This window comes from Sinohyriopsis cumingii, unplaced genomic scaffold, assembly GCF_028554795.1.
Source record: "Sinohyriopsis cumingii isolate HCF-2022 unplaced genomic scaffold, ASM2855479v2 utg000400l, whole genome shotgun sequence".
Taxonomy (NCBI): Eukaryota; Metazoa; Mollusca; class Bivalvia; order Unionida; family Unionidae; genus Sinohyriopsis; species Sinohyriopsis cumingii.
Genome location: NW_028315895.1, coordinates 101,444 through 128,852, shown reverse-complemented (window position 1 = coordinate 128,852; position 27,409 = coordinate 101,444). Strand labels below are relative to the sequence as shown.

The 27,409-nt window shown below is 35.6% G+C and overlaps 1 protein-coding gene across 1 annotated transcript; it reads right to left on the bottom strand.

Moving 5' to 3' along the window:
• Window positions 1-188: 188 nt before the first annotated feature.
• On the bottom strand, window positions 189-26,630 carry LOC149774179 (uncharacterized). The gene is made up of 8 exons (XM_089945705.1): window positions 26,291-26,630; window positions 25,436-25,630; window positions 23,738-24,009; window positions 22,276-22,775; window positions 20,218-20,298; window positions 4,460-4,519; window positions 2,705-2,755; window positions 189-1,492 (listed from the first exon to the last, which is right to left on the bottom strand). Exons 1-8 carry the CDS (start codon window positions 26,519-26,521, stop codon window positions 1,149-1,151), a joined length of 1,734 nt encoding a protein of 577 aa, XP_089801831.1. The 5' UTR covers window positions 26,522-26,630; the 3' UTR covers window positions 189-1,148.
• Between the last annotated feature and the right edge of the window lie 779 nt (window positions 26,631-27,409).

Sequence of the window (27,409 nt, the reverse complement as noted above, 5' to 3'; positions counted from 1 at the left end):
TACACGTGTATGTGAATGTGTGCTTGCGTGTGCCTGTATGTGTGCGCCTTAATGAGTTTTAACTTCTTGACTTTGTGTCTTATATATATATATATATATATATATATATATATATATATATATATATATATATATATATATATATATATATATATATATATATGAACTACATGTGTATGTACGAATATGTCTCCTAAATCTTATTTTATCAATTTTCATCTTTGCATGTTTTGAACGTCACTTTCAATTTGCACAATATATAGTCAGTGTTATGCAGACTTGCCAGTATATCTCACATACATACATACACGTACGTACAAACGTGCATCCTATGCATTTAATATTGATACGGTTCGTTGCCTACGCTGGAATTCCAACTACCCTTTATCTTCATTAATTCACCAGAAAAGCTAAAGCAACAGTTTAATAACTGATCACATGATTACAATTTGATAACTGATACCACGACTCACTTCATCTGTTGTGGTATTTTGCTGCTACGTTAATTATGCGTGCTCGCGTCTGAGAATAATAGTTCCGATTGGTTACGAAGTCTCAGTCTTACATAAATCGTTTGTAGGAAGTTCAATAATAATTTATCAATTATGTTGTTTATATTTATTGTTCTTACAGATGCTCTCGCTGCTGCTGGTGATGATGATGACGATGCCGATATCAAAGAGATTCTTGCCTTTTAAGTAACTTTCATTACTTATTAATAGATAAACTTTTGTTCTGAGAAAGCAAACTAAACTTTAGTTTTGGAAAAATCTTTCTTTGATTAAATGACAACAATGTCGTCAGTTTGTTCTTACATTTATCCCCGATAGCACTGCATTAGCTCTACAGACAGTTGCATTAAATCTGAGTTATGTTTAGCATTCCGGAGGTCCTCTTCTCCCGTCCCCAGTCAATGTCGTGACATTTCTATCTCAAACTAAATGTAACACGAGTGAAACTTTCAACAATATCTAATGTATTCGAATACTACCGAAGTGGCATGACTGTGGCATTCAAAAGGTAATATGATATTGAAGTTGCATTGCTTCCGCATCAGCTTAACCAACAACACGCTATCTATGATTTACGTTTGAAACCATTCTCGTTATAAGGGTTCCAGGAATGTGACAATATCCATATTTTAGCAGCTATCTTCTTGATTTTCTTCTTGCAATCTCGGTTTCGAAGTCGGAGGAACTTAATGTTCTGTTTTTGTTCATGACGTTTGTTACTATATTTGCTAAATCATCTCTACCTATGTCCCGTAGACCTCTTACTAGCTGACCTGCTTTGTCAGGTTGGATTCGTCGCCCGCGCCATTCGTACAAGACGTAGAAATTAGCCAACGATCCGGAATGTCGGTACGTTTTGCAGATCTGGTTGATTTTCTCTGGTTTCATACCAAGAACAACGCCCAAAAGATGGGCCTCTTCCGCAGACATTTGTTTGGCAAGAAGAACGATGCTGTTTCTAGTCAATATTCTCAAAGCAGCTAAAATAAAAACAATTGTCATCCATTACATAAAGCACGTTTTTATTATGCTTTTTTCATGGAACTCAAAGGTCAAAAAGCTTAACCCTTCCTTCATAAAAGGCCATTCATAACAATTTCATATCAAGCTGTGTACATAACTGCAGTTTTCAAATTATGAAACATGTTCGACATAGCTTCAGCTAATTATTATCTCTAAGTTATTTCCCTCCTTCCTTCAAGACTGAGATTTTAATTGTACACAATTTTATTTCAAAGGGAAAATACATGTATGACAATGAGACCATTATAATGAGAATGTGAAAGAGTCAGGACGGTATTGACGCATCAAATAAACACCAAGAAAATAGTTAACAACTATGATATCTCACGGAAATTGGTCTTCTTCAACCAGTCTCTCGCGTGATTTAGAACTATCTACGCTGAGCGAGACAGTTTTACATGTGTGTCCATTTGATTGTTACTGCATATAGTTGTCACTCATTATTTCATTGTTTTCCAACGTGTCAAAAATACGTCAAACATACCTAAAGAGTCCATCAGCACTATTTTGTACATAGGTGAAAAATGTGAACATATTTAGAATATTTGTTATAGTTGGTAGAATGTGTGGTTTAAAGGCGAGAAATGCGTGACACTTTTACGCACTCAGTGAATCAGAACAATTTGGGCTGCACGAATTTCGTCCAAATATGAAAACCTGCATTACGATACATTTTTTATTGTCGATCCATAAAATACCCAAACCATGAAAACTGTACAGTTATTTGACCGAAATCTTTATCAACAACACTGACTATCCTGCTAGCATATCAGAGACTTCACGAGATATTGGTGAGCCTCTTTTGAGTGTTGCATTCTTTTGTATACACCTTTAGCAAATCCTCGTAAGGCGAAGATATCGTGGAGCCACTCGAGGGGCCAGTAAACGAGACTACACGGAGTGAAGAATCAATATTGTTTGACGCGAAAGTAAGGTATGGTGCATTTAAGTCTGGACATTTGCTAAAACTTAAATGAATGAATTAAAAAATAACAACGGAATCTGTACGTCACCAAATTGTCCGCTTTGCAAAGATGTTCTGTACGAGTTGCGTTGGTTTGCTTACTTTGCTTTTGTCAATTGCCCTGCAGTAGATTACACTTCATTGTATGGATTTACACCAAAATATATAACACATGGGAATACCGAGAGACTTGTTTGTGTCCTACCTTCCTGTTCTATATTCCGTTGGTTTACCAATTGTCCCGGCGATTGTGCTGCTGCAAAAGAATTTACATTATTATGTAGAATATGATGCAAACATGCATGAGAACGATTGCTGTATTGTTGACTAGGATGGGTAAGTAAACAGTAAACATACACGAGGAAACAGTTTGTTCAAGATTTACAGAAAAAGGTTTTCTGCTCATTTCGATACATTTCTAAGCAATATTCACGTGCATGGGGCCACTATATTTATATGACAGACACATCAGAAGAATGTCTTTAACCAGAAATATGGTCTTGTTGACAAGCAAAAATAAGCTGTATCACACAATACACCACCTCACGTTCACGATCTTCATTTGGTTCATATGTTTACCCTTTTTTTTTGTTTTAATCGAAATGTATTTAAAAATGATGAATACATTAGGCCCGGACAAACAGGCCAGTTAGTCAGTTTAAAGTGGGAATATTCTTGTTTTGTTGAAAAGGTGGGGTTTATTTTTAGGACCATTTCTTGATTTATATAGGAAAAGAAAGTAGCATAATATTCATGCTCTAGTGATCTTGACACGTGTTATTCGTGCGTGTTTCACATGCAGACGCATGCCCAGACTGATCAGTATAGTAATGTCTCAAGTTGCATGCCTTACACCTAACCACCTGTTTTAAATCTTACCATTGTAAAAAAAATTCCCTTCGTGCAGATGGCATACATTAATTCCTCTAAAATTCTTTATAAATAAGATCTTTTTTTAATTTCTGAACGCACCGTAGATTAAATCTTACGGAATCGTAAATATGAATCCAACAATTTATGCGTTAATAGAGAGCACACAAAATACAGCTCTATGAATTTAAATATATATGCGACTGCCACGGTAATTGATACAAATTTCTCTACAGTGAAGCCCTAAAAGACCGCCTACCTGGACATGAGACACTATTTTACTTTTGTATCAGTATGTCAATTTCTGACTCTCGGTATTTAGATGCAGTTTCTTATATGAATATCGGGTACATTACAAAAAAATGACCCAAGTATATTTCAAAATAATACAATGCTCGCCTTGATGCGGAACAAATATCACGAGCCATTGTGTAGGAATCCAAGGTGGCTTTGGATAACGATGAAAAACGTCATACGAATGCAACAAGGTCGCCAAAACGACTAATCAATCGTCAGAGCGAAATGTATTACGGGTTAGGCGCAAGTGAAGTTGTCATAAGAAGCGGGCAAGACAGAAACCAAGTGCAAATCTATGTCAATATGCGTCTACATAGAGCAAAAACATATATATTCTGACCATAATCTACTAAATATGTTCCATTGCAATGATATACCGGAAATTATTGTACAAGAAATTGATTGACCGACAAGACCTGTCAGCTGTCGCTGTAGAACTGTTTCCCAATCATCAAAACCACACTGCATCTGCTGGCTAGATTCTGAATCCTATCTAACGTCTAACTTAAAATGTAAGTTTACGGGCAGAGTTTTGTGCTTTATGCTAAAAACAGTACATACGAGCAAACAAAACATGGTGTGTGCGCTCCTCTTCTGGGAAACGTGGGACTGGAAGTCCATTTTGTTTACAAATCCGAAGTATATAAGCAAAGATACTGAACTCTCTATTGTGATGGACTTGGCTAATAACAAACCATGATAAAGAGATATAATCTGTCATGAATACTTTGAATAATGTACTTTAGGCACACATTCATATTTGGAGTGATTTACTATATTATATTATACTTACCAGATTCTGTGGAAAGGGAGACTGCAATATCTGTTAGTGAACTCTGAAGCTCAGACTCATCTGAAATAGACAATGACTCCTGACTGTTTTTTTTTTCGTAAACACCTGATAATAGAAACTTTGTAATTTAATACTGACCTAGTTCCTGACTTTGATTCAGAATCAGTGAGAGTGAAGTAAACATCTTTTTTGTTTTATTTGTTATTCTTTCTTAGTGTAGATTCATAAAGTGAAATCGAGGCAGTACTTGGAATACGTGATGTTAGACATGTAAAGCTTCTATCTTGTTCTAGAAACATGATCATGTGACCATCATACGGGAATCTGTTTTGCGTCTTAAATTAGTTTATAACTGTTTCCTATAGAGAATTTAGTCAGTTGGGCTATAAACCATTGACACTTAAAGGTGTTTTGTTGTGACAAGTTTGAGTTGAAATTATATTTGAAATTATATTTTATGGAATTATTATTTCTTTACCCTGGAAATATTTGAGTGCTCAAACAACATTCTTGGACAAAAATATTTATTGAAATTTTATTCGGAATTACAAACTGGAATATTATTTTCTGTGGTTCAACAAAGAACTGTTGACACATCAGGACAACACTGACTATTGCATACGTCATCGTCCTCCATCTTGGATTATTTTTCAGGATTCCAACTCAGAATCTTATAAGACCTTTTATTTCTAGGACTTCTATTGTTTAATTCTTGAATTTTTCTTGGATTTTGTTTAGGATTTGATTTGTTAAACCGTAAGTTCAGTTTCTTATTTTTATCTTGTTTTCTAGGGAAATAAATTATTTGTTAAATTTTGCAAAGCTTGTTGTCTTCACTCTTTTCTTGTTACTGTTTTAAAGAGACTAAAACGTAACACTATGTTTTCAGACTAAACTTTTGATTTTTAAATTATTCTCTATGTGTATGTGCTTAATATCAGGATCTTTGTGTTGATTTAGATCAGGGTTTTGGACTTTCCTAAGTGAACTCAAGTGATTATTTTCTCTGAAATACAAAAGTGCTCTGATAAAATTCTTGAGTAGAGACATTCACTGGAAATTACAGTATATTCAAACCTGGAATTATATTTCTGTGATTTTACAAAAGATTGTTGACACATAAACACTTTAATAACCACCACAGACACGTCATCGACTTCAGTTTTGAGTTTTTTCCTGGACTTTTGCTGAATTATGTTCAGTATTTTAAATTACTAGGACTTGTGTCTGTAATTCTTGAATTATTTTGGGATATAATCTGCAATACCGTTTTTTTTTTATTATTTTGCATTTTCACTTTGTATTCTAGGGAAATAAACATATTTGTTAAATTTTACAAAGCTTGTTGTCTTTCATTCTCTTCTATTACTTATTTTAAGAGCATAAACTCGTAACAATCAACAAAACGCACACTAGTGTTTTCTGGTGTTCGTCCGTCCATGCTTTGGTAGTTGTCCATGTTTGGGTAATTTTTAAGAGATCGAATGATGCACATACAACTGTCGGTGTTAAATTAAAGGTTCGATTTCCTATAAGTTCCAAGGCATCATACAAGTATTAAATGGAATTGGTTGGTGATATTTCCAAACACTGTGTGATAAAATCTGGTCTTGATTACACTTTTCAGCACAAGTACAACGTCAGGGAAACATCAAATTTCATTGGCTGTGATGTTGAAACACACGTAGAAATCTAGCATATTTGCAGGTAATCGATCCAGCGAAATGTACAATATCGTCGTACAAATTCCACATCAGATAGCAATATTTAAACAGTGTACTTCTTGAATGTCAAACGGTGAGTTTGGTTCCAATCGTATAATGCTTCCGTTGTGCCATATGATCAGGGTCATAATTGCGTATGTCAAATAAATTTGTTAGCACAGCGTGTTGATTAGCTTTGTTCTTGCAAATGTTATGTCGCTCCAAACGTTGTATATAATCGACGCAAAGATCTGATTCATTAACTCATGGAATCTTTACATTGTACTTGTCTCACCTTGATGTAGATGAATTTGACTCCCTTTATGGTGAGTATGGGATATTTCGGTACCTTTTCATGAATAATATTCAAACAAAGTCCATCACTGTATCCCTAGAAATTGTGAACCATGACTGTAACATGTCCTTGTTCTCTCCAAGTGCAATTGATAGAGTGCAATTGATAGAGTTTAAACTCTATTTAGCAAAATCATTAACAGTACGATAGCATTGAAATATTTTTCTCGTCCTCAGGGAATCTCTCTACAAATGAGACAGTAAAAACAAGTATATCGTCTTGTATACACTTCTCACAAGCAAGATGCGCTGCAAGAAATTATATATATGAATGACAGTATCTTCATGCAATGATAAGAAAGATAAAATCCACATGTTTCTGTTTGCTATTGTTCGCGTTTTCCTTTACGTCTTCCTCGAGTCCATTCTCATATATTTAATGCAGCGGCATTGATCCTCAGAGTTAACGGTTTTGTCACAGAAACAATACCTTTCTATTCTTGGACAAATGCGTACCGTTGGGTTATTAATTCAAGTAAGGTTGTTGAAAGCGGAGTACACTCAAAAATTTGCTATCACGATTTTTGTTGTTGAACTTGTAGGACCGGCATAAGTTCACTTTGAAGAAGTACAATTAATTCATTCTGTTCCTTCAGTAGTGCACGGTTCGGAAGTTAAACACTCACAAAATCTCTTCCCCGCAGTCAATGTGCTGGTCTCGAATGGCAAATCCATGGTCACGTTTCTGGCAATATTAGTTGTATCTAAGAAATCCTGTGATACTGGTTATGACATCGTAATGCGTTTAATGATGAATCAAATCAATGCATGTTCCGTCTAGGAGATCTGTTTCTCAAAACAGAGCTTTTTGAACTTTATGTGTGTATACTTTGAAAGTATAACTAGGAGCTCGAACTTCTTAATGTTTCTGCATTTCAGGAACTCCACACACGGTCTCTTTAGAAATGCCAGCTTGCTGCAAATACAGTTTTGATTCTTTATGTTGCTTGGCTCTGATCCATTTTCTAATGTTCTCCTATGACGTTTTTATTTCGACACATCCATCTTCACAGCGAAATTCAACCCACGATGATTGCCCGGACGAGACGTATTTCATCTTTATCTTTGCTCATAAGGACGATATTGCGTTTGGTGTTGCGGATTTCGTCCGCCAATAAAAAAAATCTGCCTCCACTACCTCTGCGTTGGTAATGTTAAGAGTAGCTTTTCTATGTGTTGTGTTGTTTCAAATTTTCTAATAATAAATCCCATACATCTTTAAAGAAACCTGCTGCTTTCTCTGGTGTCACTAAAGACTTGAAGTTGTTGATTAGCAGCAGGGAGGGTGAACAGACCAATTTTGAAGCAAATCTTTTTTGAAAATAGGTTCATACAACAAAAATGAAAATACAAGGTCAATAACGTTAAACCGAAGCCTCCAACCGACCGAGATTTTCTCTAATTGGGTTAGCTCATTTTGTTACTTTATCTTTGTCGCTCGTGTTTTCAAATTTGTGTGTGTGTTTGTTTACCCACCCGGACACTCATTGTTGGTCGTCACCCTCCCTGCTACTGTAGTGAGTGCGTAATTAAATCATTATTATACCAATAATGGAATCTCACACAGCTAGATTAGCTCGAGAGAAACTAGAGGCAATTAAAATTTATCTCCCCGCCCGTGATTCTGTCAAGCAATAATTAAAAGAGCGTCAGAAGTCTCGGGTTGAATTTACAGAGGGTGCAGAACAATTATTTGAACCTGTTACAAAGGTTACCAAAGGTCTTCTTCCCACGTTAGAGCAAACCGCCAAAGCAACTGGAAAAATAACAGAAAGAACTAAGAAAACAAAAAGGATTTTAAGAAAACTTCCAGGTGTGATAGCTGCTGCTCAACAAATGCAAAAAGTACTTGAGGGTATTGACAAAGCTCGTGCTGAAATAGGTGATATAAAAAAAAATCGTATACCGGAACCGGAACCAGACCCAGAACCATAACAAATAAAAGAAAAAGTTGAAGTGATTAATAACTTTACCGAAAAAATATTATCGCTATAAGAGGTATTGAACCTTGGATCAATTATCTAAAATTGTAGCGGCAACCTTTAGTAACAGAACTTTTTTAAAACCTGATTATGTTAATAACCTCTAGATCAAAAATCTTGGTACAAATGGATATTTCGAATATACTATGATGTCGATCAGGCCAGAGACAGTGATATAAAATATATTGCATTTATCGCTGGATGAGGTAGATATCTCTCATTTTTACAGGTAATACCACAACGAGGATAAACACAGGCACAACCTCCACAACAACAACATCCTCAACCACAACCTAAAAATAAATTTATTGATAAATTTACGCCTGAAGGTATTAGCGCTATCATAGATCCGGAACAAACACTAAATGTTGCCGCGTATGGATACGATGAAAGAAAAAAATACGTAAAACACAAATATGTTAAATCTCTGAAGCGTGAAAATTGGATCAAAGATGTATATATAGTCGCTAATGATCTTCAGAGTATCAAAGGTGATGATAAAATTTGTGCTAAATTCAAGCAGAAAGTAAACGAACATAAAAAACAAACAAATGGAACTCTTAACACTAGGTGATGAAGAAGAAGGATTTTATGATATAGATCCTGGCTCCATTGCCACTGGAAGTGGTTTTGCTGCTCGAGGAAGTGGCTTTATTGCTCCATATCCGAATAATATCCTTGCTGTTGTTGAACGACTAGATATTATAATCGGCGGAAGACGAGCCAGTAATAATTCTCCAGAAATCACCAATGAATCAGCTGCTATTTGTCAGAGATTATTTACAGGCGGTATCATGGACATTAATGTTTATCGGTCCTCTCATTGATGAAATCGTTGATGATTACCACAGTGATTGTTGGTATGCAATTAAATCGGTGACAATAAAATAAGATGATCATACATAATGCTCAGCGTGGACCTGTAATGGTCAGGGTGATAAATTCGCAATTACCAACATACAAAGCGATTTACGGTGATGGACTCGGTGATGTTGTTCAGTGTCTATTCAGAAGGATAGCCCCAAAAGCAATACCAATTGCAAAACAATTATAAATGAAAGCTATTGACGTTGTTCGTGATAAAGTTATTGCTGCTGTTGGTGATGTTGCTAGTAAACCATTCTCAGCAATCAAGGACAGACTAGCACTATCAATGCGACAAAAACAGCAGCCAGTAAAATTACCCAGCTCTGAAATGATGCCTGCAAAATGTTGGTAAAATAATAAATCAAGCTGCAAGTCAAAAACATTAGCAGAGTTGGCTGGTGTACCACTATCAGAAAAAGTAAAAAATATAACTGCTAGTCTGATAGAAGGAAGTCGTCTTCGTTTTAGACGATAATAAATATGATAAAATGTTCAAACGTTTATGTGATCCCGCATTCGACATGGACGCACCAATTCTCAAAGATGAGTCTGTGCATGGTTATCAATATTATTCTTATGACGCACGACAGCCGCATCAGAGTGGACGAATTGAGCTGCAAGTTCAGGATACAAGCTGATATTTCTTACCTGCTGAAGCATTTATTGTAGTAGAAGGTGAAATTTTAAAAACAGATAATATTGAATATAGAGCTGATGTTAGTATTGGTTTTGTTAATAATGGCATTATGGCGTTGTTCGACAGTGCTACGTTTATCATCGACGGAAGTAATATTGAATCAATTCAGAAATACGTCGACTTTGCCACAACGATATTGGGTCTAGCAAGATAGTCCGATGATTATTCAAGATTTGCTGGTCCGACAATGATGTTTGTGAAGGATACTTTTAACCACCCTGACAACGGACCGTATAATATAAGACAACCAAGAAACTTGCTCACGCTGATGTGTGGCCGGTGGTTCATGGTGCTAATCGAACTTTCAACTTAGGATTCGCAGCACGTCGATCAATGCTGAAAGATGGAAGTAGAAGATTTTTATGTGCAATTCCACTGTCCCACATCTTTGGATTTTGCAGAAATGTCAGAAAAGTCATTTTCAGAGTCAAACATACAGTTGTACTTGTAAGAAAGGCTACTGACGATGATGCAGTTTTGCGCCCTGCTGGTGCTGCTGGTGATGCTGGTAAAGTAATACTGACAAAACTTTCATTGTGGATGCCTATAATGATACCATCGTTCACTGAAGAACAACGGCTTCTCTCTTTTATGGACTCGGGTGGTAAATCAACATTATCATTGTTGACGATGACCACAGATAGTGTTCAAAGTACCACTAATGGTTTATTCAGATGGCAGATAGCATCACAACAAGGTGTTTATGCACCACGTCATATATTTGTTGCTTTCCAAAATTCTGAACTAATAAATTCAGAAACACGCAGTATAATGATATTTGACAAAAAGTTATTACTGAGGTTTCACTGAGAATAAATAAACATCAAGAATCAGCTGATGATATATTATTGAATTTTGAAAGTAATCATTTAGAGCGTGCATATCATCGTTTGTCAACATTTATGGGACGTGATCAAAATGTTGATTCTGTTCTGCAAATATCGCAACTAGATTTTACAACGATGTATCCGTTTTTTCACTTTTCGCAGGAACATCTTGATTTATTTAGACAGTCGTTGATATACACTTTCGATCTCGTGTGGCAAGAGGAGCGATATATAATTAAAGAGCAATCGCTGTTATACTCTAAGACAAAACAATGTTACTTGAAGGTTTTGATGGGCGAATGATAGTCATTGATGCCCCAGTAAAAACATGTAAATAAATTGCTCATGATATTATAATGTCATATCTTCATGTTAATGTCAGTCTGACTCCTGGTCAGATCAATAAACTACAATCAGTATCAAAAGAGAACTGTGGCATAAAATTATCACTAAAAAAGAACAAATGGCAGGTGGTCCAAATTAATTATCATTGACAGAAGGTCAACTCTAACACTTAAATAAAGTCAAAGAATCAAAAACCGGCGTTAAACTTAATATTTCTGCTAGTGCCATTAAAGACGCAGTCAAGACGGGTGGTATATTTTCACTTCTTGCTGCTATACTAGCGTCAATGGCCGCTGCAGCCTCAGCTGTTGCGAAAGCAGTTGCACTTGGTGCTGTTGGAACTGCTGCTGTGATTGCACTAAAGAAAGCAACAGGTCACGGAATAAAGACTTCCATAAAAAGGGAAAGGGTTTAAGACTGCAAGGTACTCCCCATTCATGGTACAGTCAAGGTCTGAGACTTTCCGGGACACTTCGTTGATTCTTCCCATGTCCAATTTTGATTTACTTGATGCTGCTAAAAATAAACATCAAAAACTACAGAGGTGTTTTTATGCGTGACCAATTACCAAAACAACCAAACCGTGTTGAAGCCGGTACCATTAATCTCGATTGAAGTTCTGGAAAAGGTATTCATTGTGTTGCATACGCGATTGATCCACGTGGAGTTTATTTTGATTCGTATGGGTTGGCGCCACCAAACGAATTTTTAAAATATGTTGGTGCACTTCAAAACATTCCCGTCAAAACACCCCAAACCGTTCTAGAAAATTCCAAACAGATATACGTAATTAGTTATTTTGGAAATTCCCAAACCGTTCTAGAAAATTCGAAACAGAAATACGTAATGAGCTTTTTGGGGGAATTCCTTAACCGTTGTAGAAAATACACTTAGAAATTCCGTGTAGGTGTTATAACGATTATAAAAGGCAACCAGAATTTTTCGTCGTGGTCATTCATCAAGTGTATTTGTGTAAGTGAACAGGTAAGTAAAACATTTTTTGAACTTAGTGTTAATTGCCACATAGATAGCTAAATTACAGTATAATAATTACGATGACACAAAAATAAATATTTGCGGTAGTTATTACGCAGTAACAAGCAGGGTAACTTCTTAATTACTCTACCGGAGAGAACTTTGTTTGACCGAGTTATCTTTCTTCATCTGGAGTGTTTGCGTCTAATACACTCGTGAGGTACTGAAATATTATTCGTTGCTTATATTTCTTTGAAAAAGTTGATCTGGTAATATTATCTGCGATATGTTGTACTGAACGCCTGCAAATATCAAAATATTCGCCAGTTGCACTCATTGATTGAAATAGTATTTCTCCATCAGTCTTTACATTCAGAGATTTAACAACTTTTGCAATTTGTGTGTGCTTACCAGTACCACCACGTGCAGAATTCTGATTCTGTGTAATAGTCTTTAAATTAATAAAATAATTATTTTTGGATTGGAATCAATATGATCTATCACAAGATTGGTCCCTATAAACACTCGTACACAAACCTATGCGAGTAATACTTTTTCCCAACACCAAACATGAGATGACCGGTATTAGTGACACAATACTCTGGTTTTTTTAATCGACAAGTTTCCGATTACAGCATCTCGAGATGCTTCATAATCCTTGATGATGGGATGTTTTGGTAAACTCATGTTGCTCCATTTTTATATAATAATATTATTTGTCTATATAATTATTTGGATAATCTGGCGAGATAATCTTCAGCGTTGTTTGTGGGAGATTCATCGGCGTTATTTTTTTATCATAATATTGTTTCAGCTCTTTGTAGTTTTTACCACCACATTGTCCACATAACTGTGTTTCTTCTCTAACCCCAAACCACACTTCAAACAAGATTTTGGTCCTAAACTCCCGCTTCGCACTCTTTGTAGGTGAAATCAACATAATTCATTTACGCAGGCTTTGTTAAACGGAGTTGTAGAACCGATCAATAGCTATTTACAGTTGTTCTTTGTTTGAATCATTATATATATAAATATATAATTATACTTCAGTTTAAATATATATTTGTCTTAATTATAATATGGAAAAATTTAAGAGATTATCTACAATCCAACGTTCCAAAGCTAGTTTCGATCTAGACAGAAGAACCCCTGAATTGCCGAGGCGAGTACTGGTTGATCCGACAAATAATCTGATTGAAAGTATTCATGGCGCCAAGAAAGAATTTCGTGGCGATGGTTCATCTCATTTGTGGTCAACATTCAGAATTATGCGTAACACCGATGGTGTTGTCCATGCTACAATGAATGACCAATTAGCGTCGACGATTATTAATGATCTCGACAATCAAAGATATTTGTTTAGAGTAAAATCTATTGTAGCGGTAGATACCACCGAAGTAAACGATACTTGGACTATCCGTGACAAACGTGACCCTGTCCGTCTTGACACTGGAAATATTGTTACGTTAAATAAAAATTCTAAATCAGGAATGTTGACTGGTATTGATAAAAAGTATAATGAACGACCGCATACTGTGACCGCAGTTATTCATGCAAAATAGTCGCTGAATAATAAACCTAGCGTTGATGATCTCAAACCAATGAAATTTTCGAAATTAAATTGTGTAGCATAACAAGTAATGGAGCATATTACAAATCCAACACGTGGAAATAAAGTAAGAGATCTACGACGTGAAAAATAAACAAATGGGCTGAATCAATCAAAGATAAAGGAGCTACAATAAATATGTTGCTAAAATATTATAATTCCCAATAATGGTAAAAACAATAACAGGAGAACCATTATACGAGCCAAAATATTTATCGAAAGGAGCTCCGATAAATATCGTTGATCATAATTCGCATGCTTGGACTTCTACTATAACAATATTTCCAAGAGATAGAACCGTTAGATTTTACCAAGGAAATATATTTGATTTTATTAACGAAATAAGGAAGAATGATCCTGATGCAAGTATTTGTATCGAAGAAAATAAATTTGATCAGTTTGTAAGACCTAATGGTGAGATTTATCGAACATAATCTCTTCATACGAAAATGAAAGATCTTGCGTCGAAATACACCAATGAGCATGAAAAGTTACTGAGTAATTGTTTTACGATTCTATCAGTTCGCGGCTCATTTTGCTAGAGAGAGAAATTCATGGAAACCAACTCGATTTGATTTTCTCGATGATATAATATCAACTTGTGTCGAATAAGGACATGGTGGATTGTGGAATACCAGATACATTTGCAGAGATATGATATCACTTGATATGGCAGCATGTTATCTCGGAAGTTTTCTTGAAATGGGAGAATGTTCGGAATACTTTAAGAGATTTGGACATCCAACACAGGAGAAGACCAGAGTATCGATACATGGACCTTTACCAGGTTTTTATATAATGGGATTTGCATGAGTTACTTCATTCAAGTTTGCTGAAGGTCTTGATCCGATTTGTTATCTCTTATTTGGTAAACACTTTTCAAAAAAAGTGGGCACAGTAGTATTGTTACGATATATGTTTGATGTAAAAATACTAATATCATTAACAATAAGTGAGGCAATAATATCATATTGTCCACATAAACAAATTTGGCTACCGGAAGAGAAAAAACGATCTTTGCATCCCAGTGAAGATGAAGATAAAATCAATTATGAGAATTAACTCGCTATAGATCTCGTTAGAAAGAAAATTGGCAAATTCACACAAGGTGGTTCACGTGATCATAAACGACGTTGTTGTCGATTAGTTATCGACGATGCTGAACTAGATTTTATAATTGCATATACAACAAATTAAAATACATGTGTTAGCCGAGAAACAGCTTACATGTCACATGGAACTAAGATAGGTACGATTGTGAGTTACATTGATGGTGAATCACCTCAGTTTAATCGTTTAAGGACATCAATGCTTGCGTACGTTTCGATAAACCTATTATCGATGGTGAACAGATTTCCTAAACTCGCTGTTAGAATAACGACGGATTCATTTTATACTGACAAGAAACATATAAATCGTTTGAAACAATTGAATATTGGCACTAAGTCATCATGGGGCGGATATGGAACAAAAACGAGAACAATTACACAACTATGATGAAACTGCCGACGTAGGGTGTAAAGATACTTGTCGCGAAAATAATCAGATGTCAGCGTCATTAGCACCATCGATAAATGATCCTGTGATCAGGCATAATACTGTTTATCTTAATGGACAGGGGTGTTTTGGTAAAACAACACGTGTGATCGAAATATTTCGTGGACTTGATATGATTGTGTTAACCCCTACACATAGACTGGCCAGAAAAATAAAAGAGGGTGGAGTAAAATATTATACTTATCATAGTTTTTTCAAGATGGAGATACATGGACTCCTGAACGAATGGGTGAAAAATATATTCCAAAGATTATTTTCTGGGATGAAATACGTACAGTGTCACTGGAGGCATTAAAATATTTCTTGATTGGTTGTTGACACAAAAAACTGCTGTTATCATGTGTGGCGATCATGGTCAACGGCCACATTTTGTTGAATTGTCTCCGCATGAATGGTTTAAAAGGTTCGTAGATTATTATGTGGAGATAACTGATGATCATAGAGCGCTTCATCCAGAATTAAGAGAGCTTAAGAAATCAAACAGACTACAACCAAATAAAATTCAGTGTGAAATAATGAGTAAGATAATTTCAGAAACTCCTATGAATGATTTTTTGAATTGGTAGAGGCCAGATGATTTGATAGTTGCAAGTAGAAAGATAGTTCGTGATACACTTCAAAAACAATGTTTTCTGTTGCAGAAAGTAAACGTTTCAAATCTACCCGTACCATTGTGTTATTGCACAGCAGATACTCTACGACAAAATATCGACTTTGAAATTCAAGGTCGTGGAAGTAAACAAAATCTTGTGTTAAATGATAATGTTTTAGCTCCTGTCAGTGTTGTTGCGAGCGCGCTAACGATAAACTAAACTACATGGACGCTAGGATATGTTATATCGATTCATTCGTCAGAAGGATTAGCTATTTCGGATTCTAATATTTGGATTGTTGATGATCGTATTTAATGGTCAAATTTAATTTATCTCGCAGTGTCTCGAGTCAGAAGAATATCTCAGCTGCAGAGGGTTATCGTAGACTTCACAGAAACTAATAATCAAACTCAGGAAATTAACGATGATGTAGTAAGAAAAAAATTACTTAGTTATAAACAAGGTGACAAAAAAAAATAAGCGCGACTTTGATCTCGATGCTGAATTTATCATGATATTGACACAATGACAACATAATGATTGTGCGAGCTGTAACACAGTAATATTCTGGCAGTATTCAAATAATAATCCAAGACAGTTTACCATCGATAGGATTAATAGTAGTCTTGGTCACACATGCGGAATGTGATGCTGACCAGTCTTGAATGTAATCAGCATCGAATCGCTAGTTCACAAAAGTGAATGCGGTGGTAATTTTGTGTCCTCAGGAATTAATTGTAATTGTTCACGTGCAAATCCATGGTGAGGAGCAGTTGAATCTGGTCTGTAGATTGCAGGTCTAACCGTGGATCTTACCACGCTGGAAATTATGTCTCGTCACTCTAAAAACAGGATTAGTTGTTGTTTTTTTCCCCCTTCAAGTTCACCAGGTTCATATAAATATCTTACAGTCACATTACCTAGTACTGGTTGTTTTGAGAAAGAGTCATGTCGTTGTATTGGTATATGTTTTTGTTGTGATCGCATTAATGATTTTCATAGAAACTGCACGAGTGATTTCATTATTTAACGCTGCTATTACATTTGGTAGTCTTGCAACCCATTCGCGAGATCTCATATCTTTCTGAACTTTGTTCAGGGATATTTCCTGCGCATACTGATATCCAAATAACTGTTCAACAAGTGTTCGATAAATTCGCTCAACAATTTGCCTGATCGCGATGAATTGCGATATGTCCTCGTCTAAATTTGAAGTTATGTTTTTCATCAGAGATGATACTGCACCAAGACATTCCTTGACAGGATCAACCTGTAGCAACTGTAGCCATCGCAAGGATCCTCGTTGATAAATTGTTCAAAAACAGATGCAACTTCAGTTGCTGTTTTAGTTGATAGTGGTTCTGCTTCTTTTTATCTACTTGCAACGTCAACGACAGTTATAGAGTATTACTATGTGCGTGATTGACGTATACTTGTTTTAATAGTATCATATGGTAAAAACAAAATATCCGTTTGATGAACTTCATTGGGAGCGCTGACATCAAAACGTGTGTACTGAGTTTGATTGGGTGGTGGTAGATATTTGCCATATTGCCTGTCGTACTAACCTACTTGTAGCAAAATTACGTGTGACAGTTGCTGCATCAGCAAGTTTACTAATCGCTGCTCTACCCTTCCAATATCCTTGGGCTATAATAATTCGATTCCATTATAATAATAATAATCAGTTGATTTATTACCGCCTCTAATACTAGTTTACCTTTCAGCGAGGATTTTACTAGGAAGCTAGCAAGTTTTTCTCTGAACACTTCACTGTAACCTATGAGGCTACACTGAAAGTCGTCGTTGTCTGATGGCTTCTTCTCTGGTTTCTTCACAACAAAGTGTTATGGTTTCATCTTGATTCCATAACTAGATTTGACTACGTTGTACACACTCTCTCCCAATGTATACAGAGATAGATTCTCAAGCTAAGGTAGTATATTCATTAAGCTTTGACAGTGTGAAGAAGATGGAATTGGCGAATCAGATCGCCCGTCTCGTCAGAGAATGTGAAAAAAAAATATTTTGAAAGTTTACCACTTTGAATAATGCTATGGGCTACTCCATTTGAGATAAAAATTATGAGATTTGATATGTCTCACAAGAGAAGGGGCGTCGCGTTCCAGAATGTTCACACCGTCAAAGAAAATAGAGGGGCAAAGATAAAGATAACTCATATCATTGCTGTAAAAGAAGACATTTCACAGTGTCCTATGCGAAAAGAAAACAAGCAGAGAGAGTGGCGGGTGCCTTCTGCAGAAACATAAGAAGAATAACCCGTAGCCATCAGGAAATTGAAGACGACAGGATAGAGTGAATACATTGAAGAGGAATGCCGTTGAAGAAATTCAAAAATGTAGAGACATGCAATGAAAGAAAGAAAGACAGATAGAAAGAAAGAAAGAAAGAATAAATAATAAAAAAACAAACGAAAGGAGAGAAAATAATGGAAGGAAGAAATAAAGAAAGAAACAAAGAAGGAAAGAAGAAAATGGAATTTGTGATGTGTTATGAAATAGCACTGTGAAAGAATATACCAAGAACGAAACGCAAGTGGCTTTATGTCGTGATGTTTGTAAACGTTTAGTATGGATAATATACTTTAACACATTTTAGGACACTCATACATGCAAATAATTTAATCATGTGAAGGGATACTTCATTTGGTAATCACTAAATATTACCATTGGATTTTTTACTTTTAGCATCAAAATCTGTAACTTCCTTTGCAGTGCAAAGTCCTACTCATCCTGCCGCTGACATTCCAGTGGAGGCAAGAGTGTATACAGCGACTGAGGGTTTCTTTCTCTTGGACTGAGCAAAATAAATCGGATACATTTCTCTCAGATACCTTAGCTCCGGTAGCAAACTCACCGTTTTGTTTTCGCTCTCTTCTGCTCGCTGCAAAACGTTTTCCTCTTCTCTTCTTCTTCTTCACGATTGCCTTTCTCTTCTTTTTCTTGTTTCTATTGTTGCTGAACAAATGCTTTTTCTTCTTCATTTTAACGTTTAAAAATCTCTCCCATTCTTCCTTTTCCTTCGCTCTAGAATCGTATACCAATGGTAATTATGGAGAAGGAGCTGAAGATCTTACTACCGTAGAAGATATGAAATCAGTCAAGGATAAATTGAAGTCATCATTTTTCTGGAAGAAGAATACTGGTTACATCATCAGATGTATGATATTATGCGTATATGTATGTACGAATGGAGTGTTTGTTTTGTACACTACAATCCTTTTCGTTGGATAGTCGAAGTGCGTGTTTCGATATTCATCAAACCTCAGTCACTGGATAGCGTGGTGTGTGCTGGATATATTCAAAATGGTACTGCTAGATAGCGGATGCGGTATGTTGGGTTCTATTACAAAAATAGTTGTTGGGAAAGTATATATATATATCTTCCATGAACAAAATGATTGATCATTTCTAGTGATATGTATAAATGTTAGTTTATTGATGCTAAATTGGAAAAGAAGTATGTTTTTGATAATTGTACTAGTAGTATACAACATTGACAGCAGGTTCTAAATGCTCTATGTTCGCCAACAGAACCTCCTACTTTACTTTAGCCTAAGTATAAACCAAAATGTCTGATTGTAGCATATACGAGTCTTACTTAAATTTAATCATATATCTTGTTCAAGACTTTGTAAAACTTGTTGATGAAAGTTGTGCAAGATACGACTCCGATAAAACTGTGTATGCCGACAATAAGCTCAGTCTCAAACTACTTTCCGCAGCCCTTCTTTGCGGACTGTGGGATGTGGAATAGGCTCTATGAGGTCTCGTGCATGTTGTATTTAGGCGACAAACAGCGACAGGATTTGTTTGAATGCCGATGTTTCGGCCGAATGGGTGGGTGTGTGTTCAGATCCTGTAATAGGATCAGTTCAGATGAGCTTTGATGTATCTTTGGACATAAAACGTAACTTCGTTTGCCTGGCACTAAATAAACTCGATGTCTTGATATACCTTAAAAGAAGAAAGCAAACTACCCTTTTGTTTGCAATCGCACAGTTCTAAAAGTTTGAACAGCAATACATACATCAGATTCACGATTTTAAGAATGTAATGGCAAGGTAATAATTTATATTACACAAGTCCTTAATGTAAACGCTTACTTATATGTGTATTGTTATTTGCTATTTGATAATCAAGACGTGCATTTGCAACATGTTGTGACTTGTGACTTGTGGGTGTAGAAAATGTATAATTAGTATCAACAAAGTTCAGGAAGATGTTACCTTCGTCCTTTAAGCAAACGTCATCGGTTCCCTCATTAGTCACTAAATCTCGAGACCTATTGGACTTTGGAGGTGTGTTAGCTGTAAAAGATGCACTAATTTTAAATTTGTATATACCATCCTGGTGTTTTTCTTTTTGTTAAATATTATCCCGTTGTTTTATTTACTAAATTGCGGTAAACAGCTAAGTAGATGCAAAACACTCATTCATTATCGTTTTCACACGTCTTGTCAATGACCTGTGAAAATATTTAAGACAGGTTATGATCACCAGGTTACACGAAAAAGATCATGCAAATGGGATGCAAGAATAACGCAAATGACATCATTAGAACTGCAATAAAAGATGTCTTCTTATCGTATTTATCCAAATATAACAAAAAAGAAACATCTATATGCAGCGTAAATCCTGATCATGCTGATAATTATATGCCAACGAATCTTGATTCAAGCTGTACGTCTAAAGTAATAAGTAGTGCAAGCATTATGCACAATAACCTACCGGTGCATTATGTGTCGCTAGAGTTGGGTCTACATTGTTCCTCCAAAACAATATGTAGAACAAGTAGTTTCAACCCGGATCTACCGATGATCAGACACACGCGGGGGTGGGGGGGTGGGAGCTATTGATGTCAACTCTTCGCTAGAGGTATAGCAGACAGTATATACACTAATCTAACAATGTATTATAAATAGCTTGATCGGGGTCTAGTCTGTTCACATGAATAATTAAGCAGAACAAGCCATATAGAACCGGCTCTACCAATGCATTATGTAAAGCCAGATCTTGCTCCATATTGTTTTGCAGTTGGTAGCTCATTATGTAGCTAGGCAATAACGGTGTTTCATAGGCGCAGTTAAATATGAATATCATTGCTAAAAATAGCAATACGACGAAACAGCTAAATGAGAACTTATCCGTTTTTTTTTAAATCCCAAAAAGAGAGAAAAAGCCAATCAATCACCCATAATTTTCATGGGTAGAGGAGGATGCATATACTGACATGCGATGCAGAAATTATTACAAATTATTCAAAATTGTACTTACTTGTGTTACAGTGACCATGCACGACGACGAGCAGGTGTCGCAATGCAGATACGCATTATGCCAAAAAGTGTGGTTGCAATTTTTGAATATACACTGAAACAGCAATTAGCTTAGGAATCATAAAAAAACTGGCAACCACGGGGTAAACCTTAGAAAAAGTAATATTCTTTATTGCATCCCCCTCCCTACACGATACTCCATAAACATCGTAAGAAGTTTTGACACTCTTTGCCAACAATTGAAACTTTAATGTTTCCTTATTGCAATTAGGACAAGCACATAGTCGGTATGATAAACTTTTTCTTTGTCCTAACCTCAAGTCTGATACCTTATAATGTAAGACACACTAAACATATAGTGTGCAGTGGAACATTCATTATCTTTGTTACAATTTCGTTCCTGGACTTGACTTTGAAATCCCAGTATATGTTTCATATTGTCATTTTGTTTAATAATTCGATTATTTTTATGTGTTTGTCATACTTTTCATATGTTTAGTGTTGTCGTTAAGGAAATTTTACCATGCCCTTATGTGTTAACTAGATATTGTAAAGTGCTTGGAGTTTTGTAAAAGATGAAACGCCTTATTAAGAAGTTATTATTATTATTATTATTATTATTATTATTATTATTAGTAGTAGTAGTAGTAGTAGTAGTAGTTGTCGGTTCTTTCTTGTGTCGTACATTATTTAGTAATGAAAATTCGCTTTATTTCTAAATTGTATCCTATAACCATATGCCTTGAGATCCTGTTGCATTTGCACATTTACCAATTGTCATGAAATAATTTACCGTGTATGTTGTTTAAATGAATAATTATACATATATAGGAAATAATATGTGGTCGTTCCTATTTTTCAAGGTGAGTATAATTCATTTAGAAGAGCGAAACTTCATCTATTCACCAACAAATACATATACGTTCCAGCATACCGACTGAAATACAAACGTCAATCAAATAATATAGTTAACACGCTTGACAAGAGATATGAGGTTAGATTGATACTTACTAACTAAATCCAGAATAGCGGATATTGGGCTGGAAAACGTGTGAAGAATAGCGTTATCTTTCCCTTGCCGAAGAATGAATGTGATACGTCCATCTTTGTCCATTATTTTTACTGGAAATCGAAAATAATTGTCGGAACATTCTAAATACGTTAAGGTGTAAGCTTCTACTGGAATGTCTTCATCCAACATAATACTTCCCTCCATTTCCAGTTTAATATCATCGGCCTGCTTGAGTAAACGATCGGAAGACTGACTTTTTGGAATTTCCACTAAACCAGACTTTGATTTCTCCTTGATAACTTCATTCACTCTATATGTTTCTGCACACACTATTTGGAAGACGCAGTTGTCAAGATCTATTTTATTTTGCTCAAGTTCTACGAACATCAATATTTTGCAAAACTGTTTTTTTCCCAAGAGTACTTCCATCTCCTTCTTGATATCACTGTCACTTGCAGTTTGTTCATATACGTCTGGATCAATTGTAGCCAGCACTGTTCTGTGTGTAAAAACAGACTGTGTTACGTACTAAAAGCATTTAAGCAATATAGGTTTAAATTTGGCTGAAAAAGTTACTTAACTGGACAGATTCGTCTATGTGGAAATGTGCCCACTTTGCTAAACACATAAACATGAAAATTAACCCCCTCACTGTTTAAGCAAATCTGTACCAGTGGTGACCACCACGCTGAGTTTTAAGTTGAAGTGCCTGACGTGTGCTATAGAAATAAAACTGTTTTCCGTCCTACTTTTTTCAAATAGAGATGGCGATGATAAATGATAATTGCTTCCGCCAGATACTTGACAATACACGGGCACCAATTGCTCCCATGCATAGCGCCTTGCAGTGTTGATAAAACAGTTATGGGTAACCTTCCCTGTATGCACAAGTAGGACGACAAATAGAGGCAACAAACGTACTCGTCCAATCAAACAGCCATTTTTATATTTGTCACTTATCAAGCTTCAATTTTCTATCGTGTTAGAGATGTGGCCTTGCAATATTCGAAATACGCACACTCATAATTTAAGTTACACGAGAAATGCTTGCTTATTGCAAGAACATTAAAACTCACAGACGTGCATAGATTTATCCACAATTGGTAACTACACTATAGAGATTTTGACACATAAATGGGATGTCCAGGTTAGAGCTCGTGTGGTATTCAGAGCTCTATTACTTATATATAGATATGAGCTTGTGTAGGCGCAGATATTTTGTTTCATATATGTTAATGTTAGGTTTATGTCTTTTCACCAGATTATGTAATGCGTAGCACTATCACGCACGTTTAAAAAGCGAATGCCTTTTGGTTTATATTCAGGTGGATCAGAACAATGATAGTGCTACTCTTTTATAATTGTTTCCCACCGTTAACACAAGAGAAATATCTGTCTTAAAATACAACATTAATAGTATTTTTCTATAAGCAAGTTGACAAAATAAAGGTGTAAACGTACCCTCCATTCCTAGACGGAACGGTATAACAGTTCCCGTCACCCCTCATGAGACTGGAACCATCTCTTATTTCCATGTGATCATTAGTGTATTTTACCACCAAGAGTTTTGTTTTTGCATCTCTCAAGAAGTCGAATGGAATCTTTATGGCAATATCTCGTTCTGAAGAGGCTCCATCGATTTCCACTGCGATGGACGCGGATTTAACGCAATGAAAGACACCAGGGCAAGATTTCCTATATTCTCGTTCCATTGCCTGATTAATTGGTTGTATCTGACAAGTACAAACAATATATTGGGCAAGGAATAATAATAATAATAATAATAATAATAATAATGTTATTCTTCTTCTTCTTCTTCTAGTTATTATTATTATTATTGCAATACTCAATCATAAAAAATAAGAGCAATTTAAAATTCCACATTACAATCAAGTATTTGATGCCTATAATTTTACAAGTACTTAATGAAATATGATCCATGACATTGATTGTCTTATAACAGGAACCTTTTCATAATGAAAAAGTTGAGAGCGAGGGAAAAAAATGCTGTATTATTATTATTATTATTAGCTGAGGTAGAAAAAGTTTCCAAATCACATTAGCCTACGTAATATGCTGCCCAAATAAAAAAAAAACAACAACTCAAAATTTATATAATTTGGAGACTTCTTGGAGCTTTTTTAGATGACGAATGCCATCATATGCATTTTCATATGCCTTTTTATATGCTTTACAACCAGGCCACCGGACAATTAATTTTCTACCATGAATTTGTATTAATTAATATGAATTCCTGTTTCATCGCCTCTTTGTTGGTATTTTGATATTGTTTGGTATTTTTGTCCCTAGATATTGGTGCGGTTATGTGAATTTAGAGCTCAAGGGCGTTGTGTAGTGTGCTGAATGAACCTACGTTTGTTGCTTATTATTATTATTATTATTATTATTACTGCTTGTGATTCAAGATCAAATATATGTAGGCTTAATTTGTCCATTTCTCTACCTAACGTTTAAGTGTTCAATGAAAATCTGAAGTAGCTGCTTCATTTTGGAGGTACCTGTAGTGGAGTCGTCAAAGTTTATAAAAAACTTAGAAAACAATACTTTTCTGTAGTACGTGTCCACTCAGTTCCCCATGTTTTAAAGCAGTTATGAAAGGAATTTACCCATTATAGAACTCTGTTTGCTAACTATTTAATAATTTAGAGAAATGAAGATATTTTAGATTCGCTACACTCAAATGTAACCAAAATTGTGAGTGGACCGAGTATAATGTATCTTTTAGGGTTTTCTGCTTGTCTTTACAGCTGCACTCCTTTGCCACGAAAACTACAATTCAGAGGCTTATTTTTCCTACATGTGGAATTCAGATTTTGATTTTCTGAGCAACAACTGTATCCTGTTCAGTTTAAAAAGCGTTCGTTAGTCCGACAAGGTGTTATGCTTTGCGTGACCTACCATATGGATAAGAAAAGAAAATTGTCGTGTTTGCTATCATATCTTATAGCAATACGATGCTTTAATCCTCTAAAGAATGATCAAATCTTCAGGTTCCAGTGCAAATGTAATTTCTTCTTATCAACTGAGCAATGCAATTTAAAAGCACTTTTAAATAATGTCATCATCGCGATGGAGCATTTTCAGAGATAGCACTATTATTGGTAAATGAAAATTAATTTCAGATCCACATAACCGTACCATCATTTTGACGATAGAAATATCTCGCTTGACTCCATCAGGTATTTCAACATCAATCCTTTTGTCGTACTCCGTGCTTAGACGTCCACCTTCGGGACCAATTTCCTTGGCAACCATGGGTATTTCCTCCACGGCCATGAAACCCTCCACATGTTCTTCTTCGAAGGTAAGGAACTGACCCTTGTCATATAGACGCTGTAAAACAGCAGTTAAAAATTTAAATTAATTTAATTTTTATTTTAAAAGATGGTAGTACTTATAATTGTTTCTGCTCAGAATAATGCTAGCACTGGTAATGGGGATATAAACACTTATTATCTATCCGATGAAGTTGCCAAATAAGATCGGAACAAAATTAGAGGATTTAGTAATATTTGGAAGAAATCAGATATCGACGAATGAGCTTGCTGGGTTGCATTCAAAGAATGAGAAATACTAGACGCCAATACAATGTGCGGATATAGGCACTATGTGGAAAGGAACCACTGCAGAGGAAACTGAATTCACTGTGACAATCATGACAGAGCTGACATAGCCGGCCCAATACAGATTAGTTTGTGTGTGTGTGTGTGTGTGTGTGTGTGTGTGTGTCCTATTTTGTTTTTTGTTGCAAATGCAGATTAACAAGAACGAAATTATGAATGCGTGATTTATTAAGCAGACGCGTGGGTGATTCAGTAAGACCAAAAGGCTATCACATACATTTGTTATATATGTTCACTTATGTAGAGGACAAAGTAATTCTATTCAAAATATTTGTGATAGGCTTTGAAGTGATATGAATCAATACTTCTATACTACTGTAGGTACTGAATGGACAATATTAAAGGTGAAATGAAACATTAAGCAAATTACCTCCAGCTTGGTTTTTGCCATTGTCCACACTCCTCCCTTCTTGACTTTGACAAATAATCTCAAAGAAAGGTCCTCATACTTTTTAAAGAGAGGACAATGTAGCTTAATACCCTTACAGGAACTGTGTTGGGGACCTGTCGCTAGGTAGATATTGGATACCAACTTCTGGTTCTCTTTTAGACCCGCTTCCTTCAAATACTTTTTTCGGAGCTCATTAGGACAGATGATCATCCGTGCAAGTGCAACGTTCAGCCATCGGCTGGGCAAACACGTGGCTCGTACACGGGACGAGTGGTAAACCTTTAGTGGTCCTAAACACGTTTCCGCGTCAGAGTCACGTTTGGTCCTTGGATAATTTATAATTAAAAATAGAGATGAAAGAATTCGTGTAGTATGCACAGATTTACCTTCATACTACATCTCTCTCTCTCTCTCTCTCTCACCTATATCCACAGAAGAAAAGCAAGCATATATATATATATATATATATATATATATATATATATATATATATATATATATATATATATATATAAACCAAAGTGGGCTTTTCATGTAGCTGAGATTCCCACTTCATTAGTCAAGTACGAAGAAAAGACACACTACTTAAAATACATACATAACATCAATTGCTTATTGTTCTATTAGCTGATATTGTACCAATCTCTAATTATTTCTGTCTCTACTTCTAGAATCTTTATTTCATGGAAATTAATATAGTATAACTAAAGTATTTGAGCTGAATACGCTGATTTTCGTTATGCTAATATCGTTAGAGTGAGTAAACTATCAGCACAACCGGTACAATGGAAATTAACGATAACGTTTTAATAGTAGTTATACTGGACACTTGAGCCTCGAGTTGGACACTTGAGCCTTAAGGGAACTTAACATGCGGCGGACACTTGAGCCTCAAGGGAAAAACTATAAAATACGAGTACACTCAAGAGTTAAAATTGTAACAGTGTTACAAGTGGCTGACCTCAATTGGAGTTGGCATAGTAACAATGTTCGAGGTGACCTCAACTGACGCCGAGGTAAATACGTATGCAAAATCCAATGTGAAAGGGGTCCATACGTTAACATGCGGCGGACTTTATTGCCTCAAAAACAGTTTAT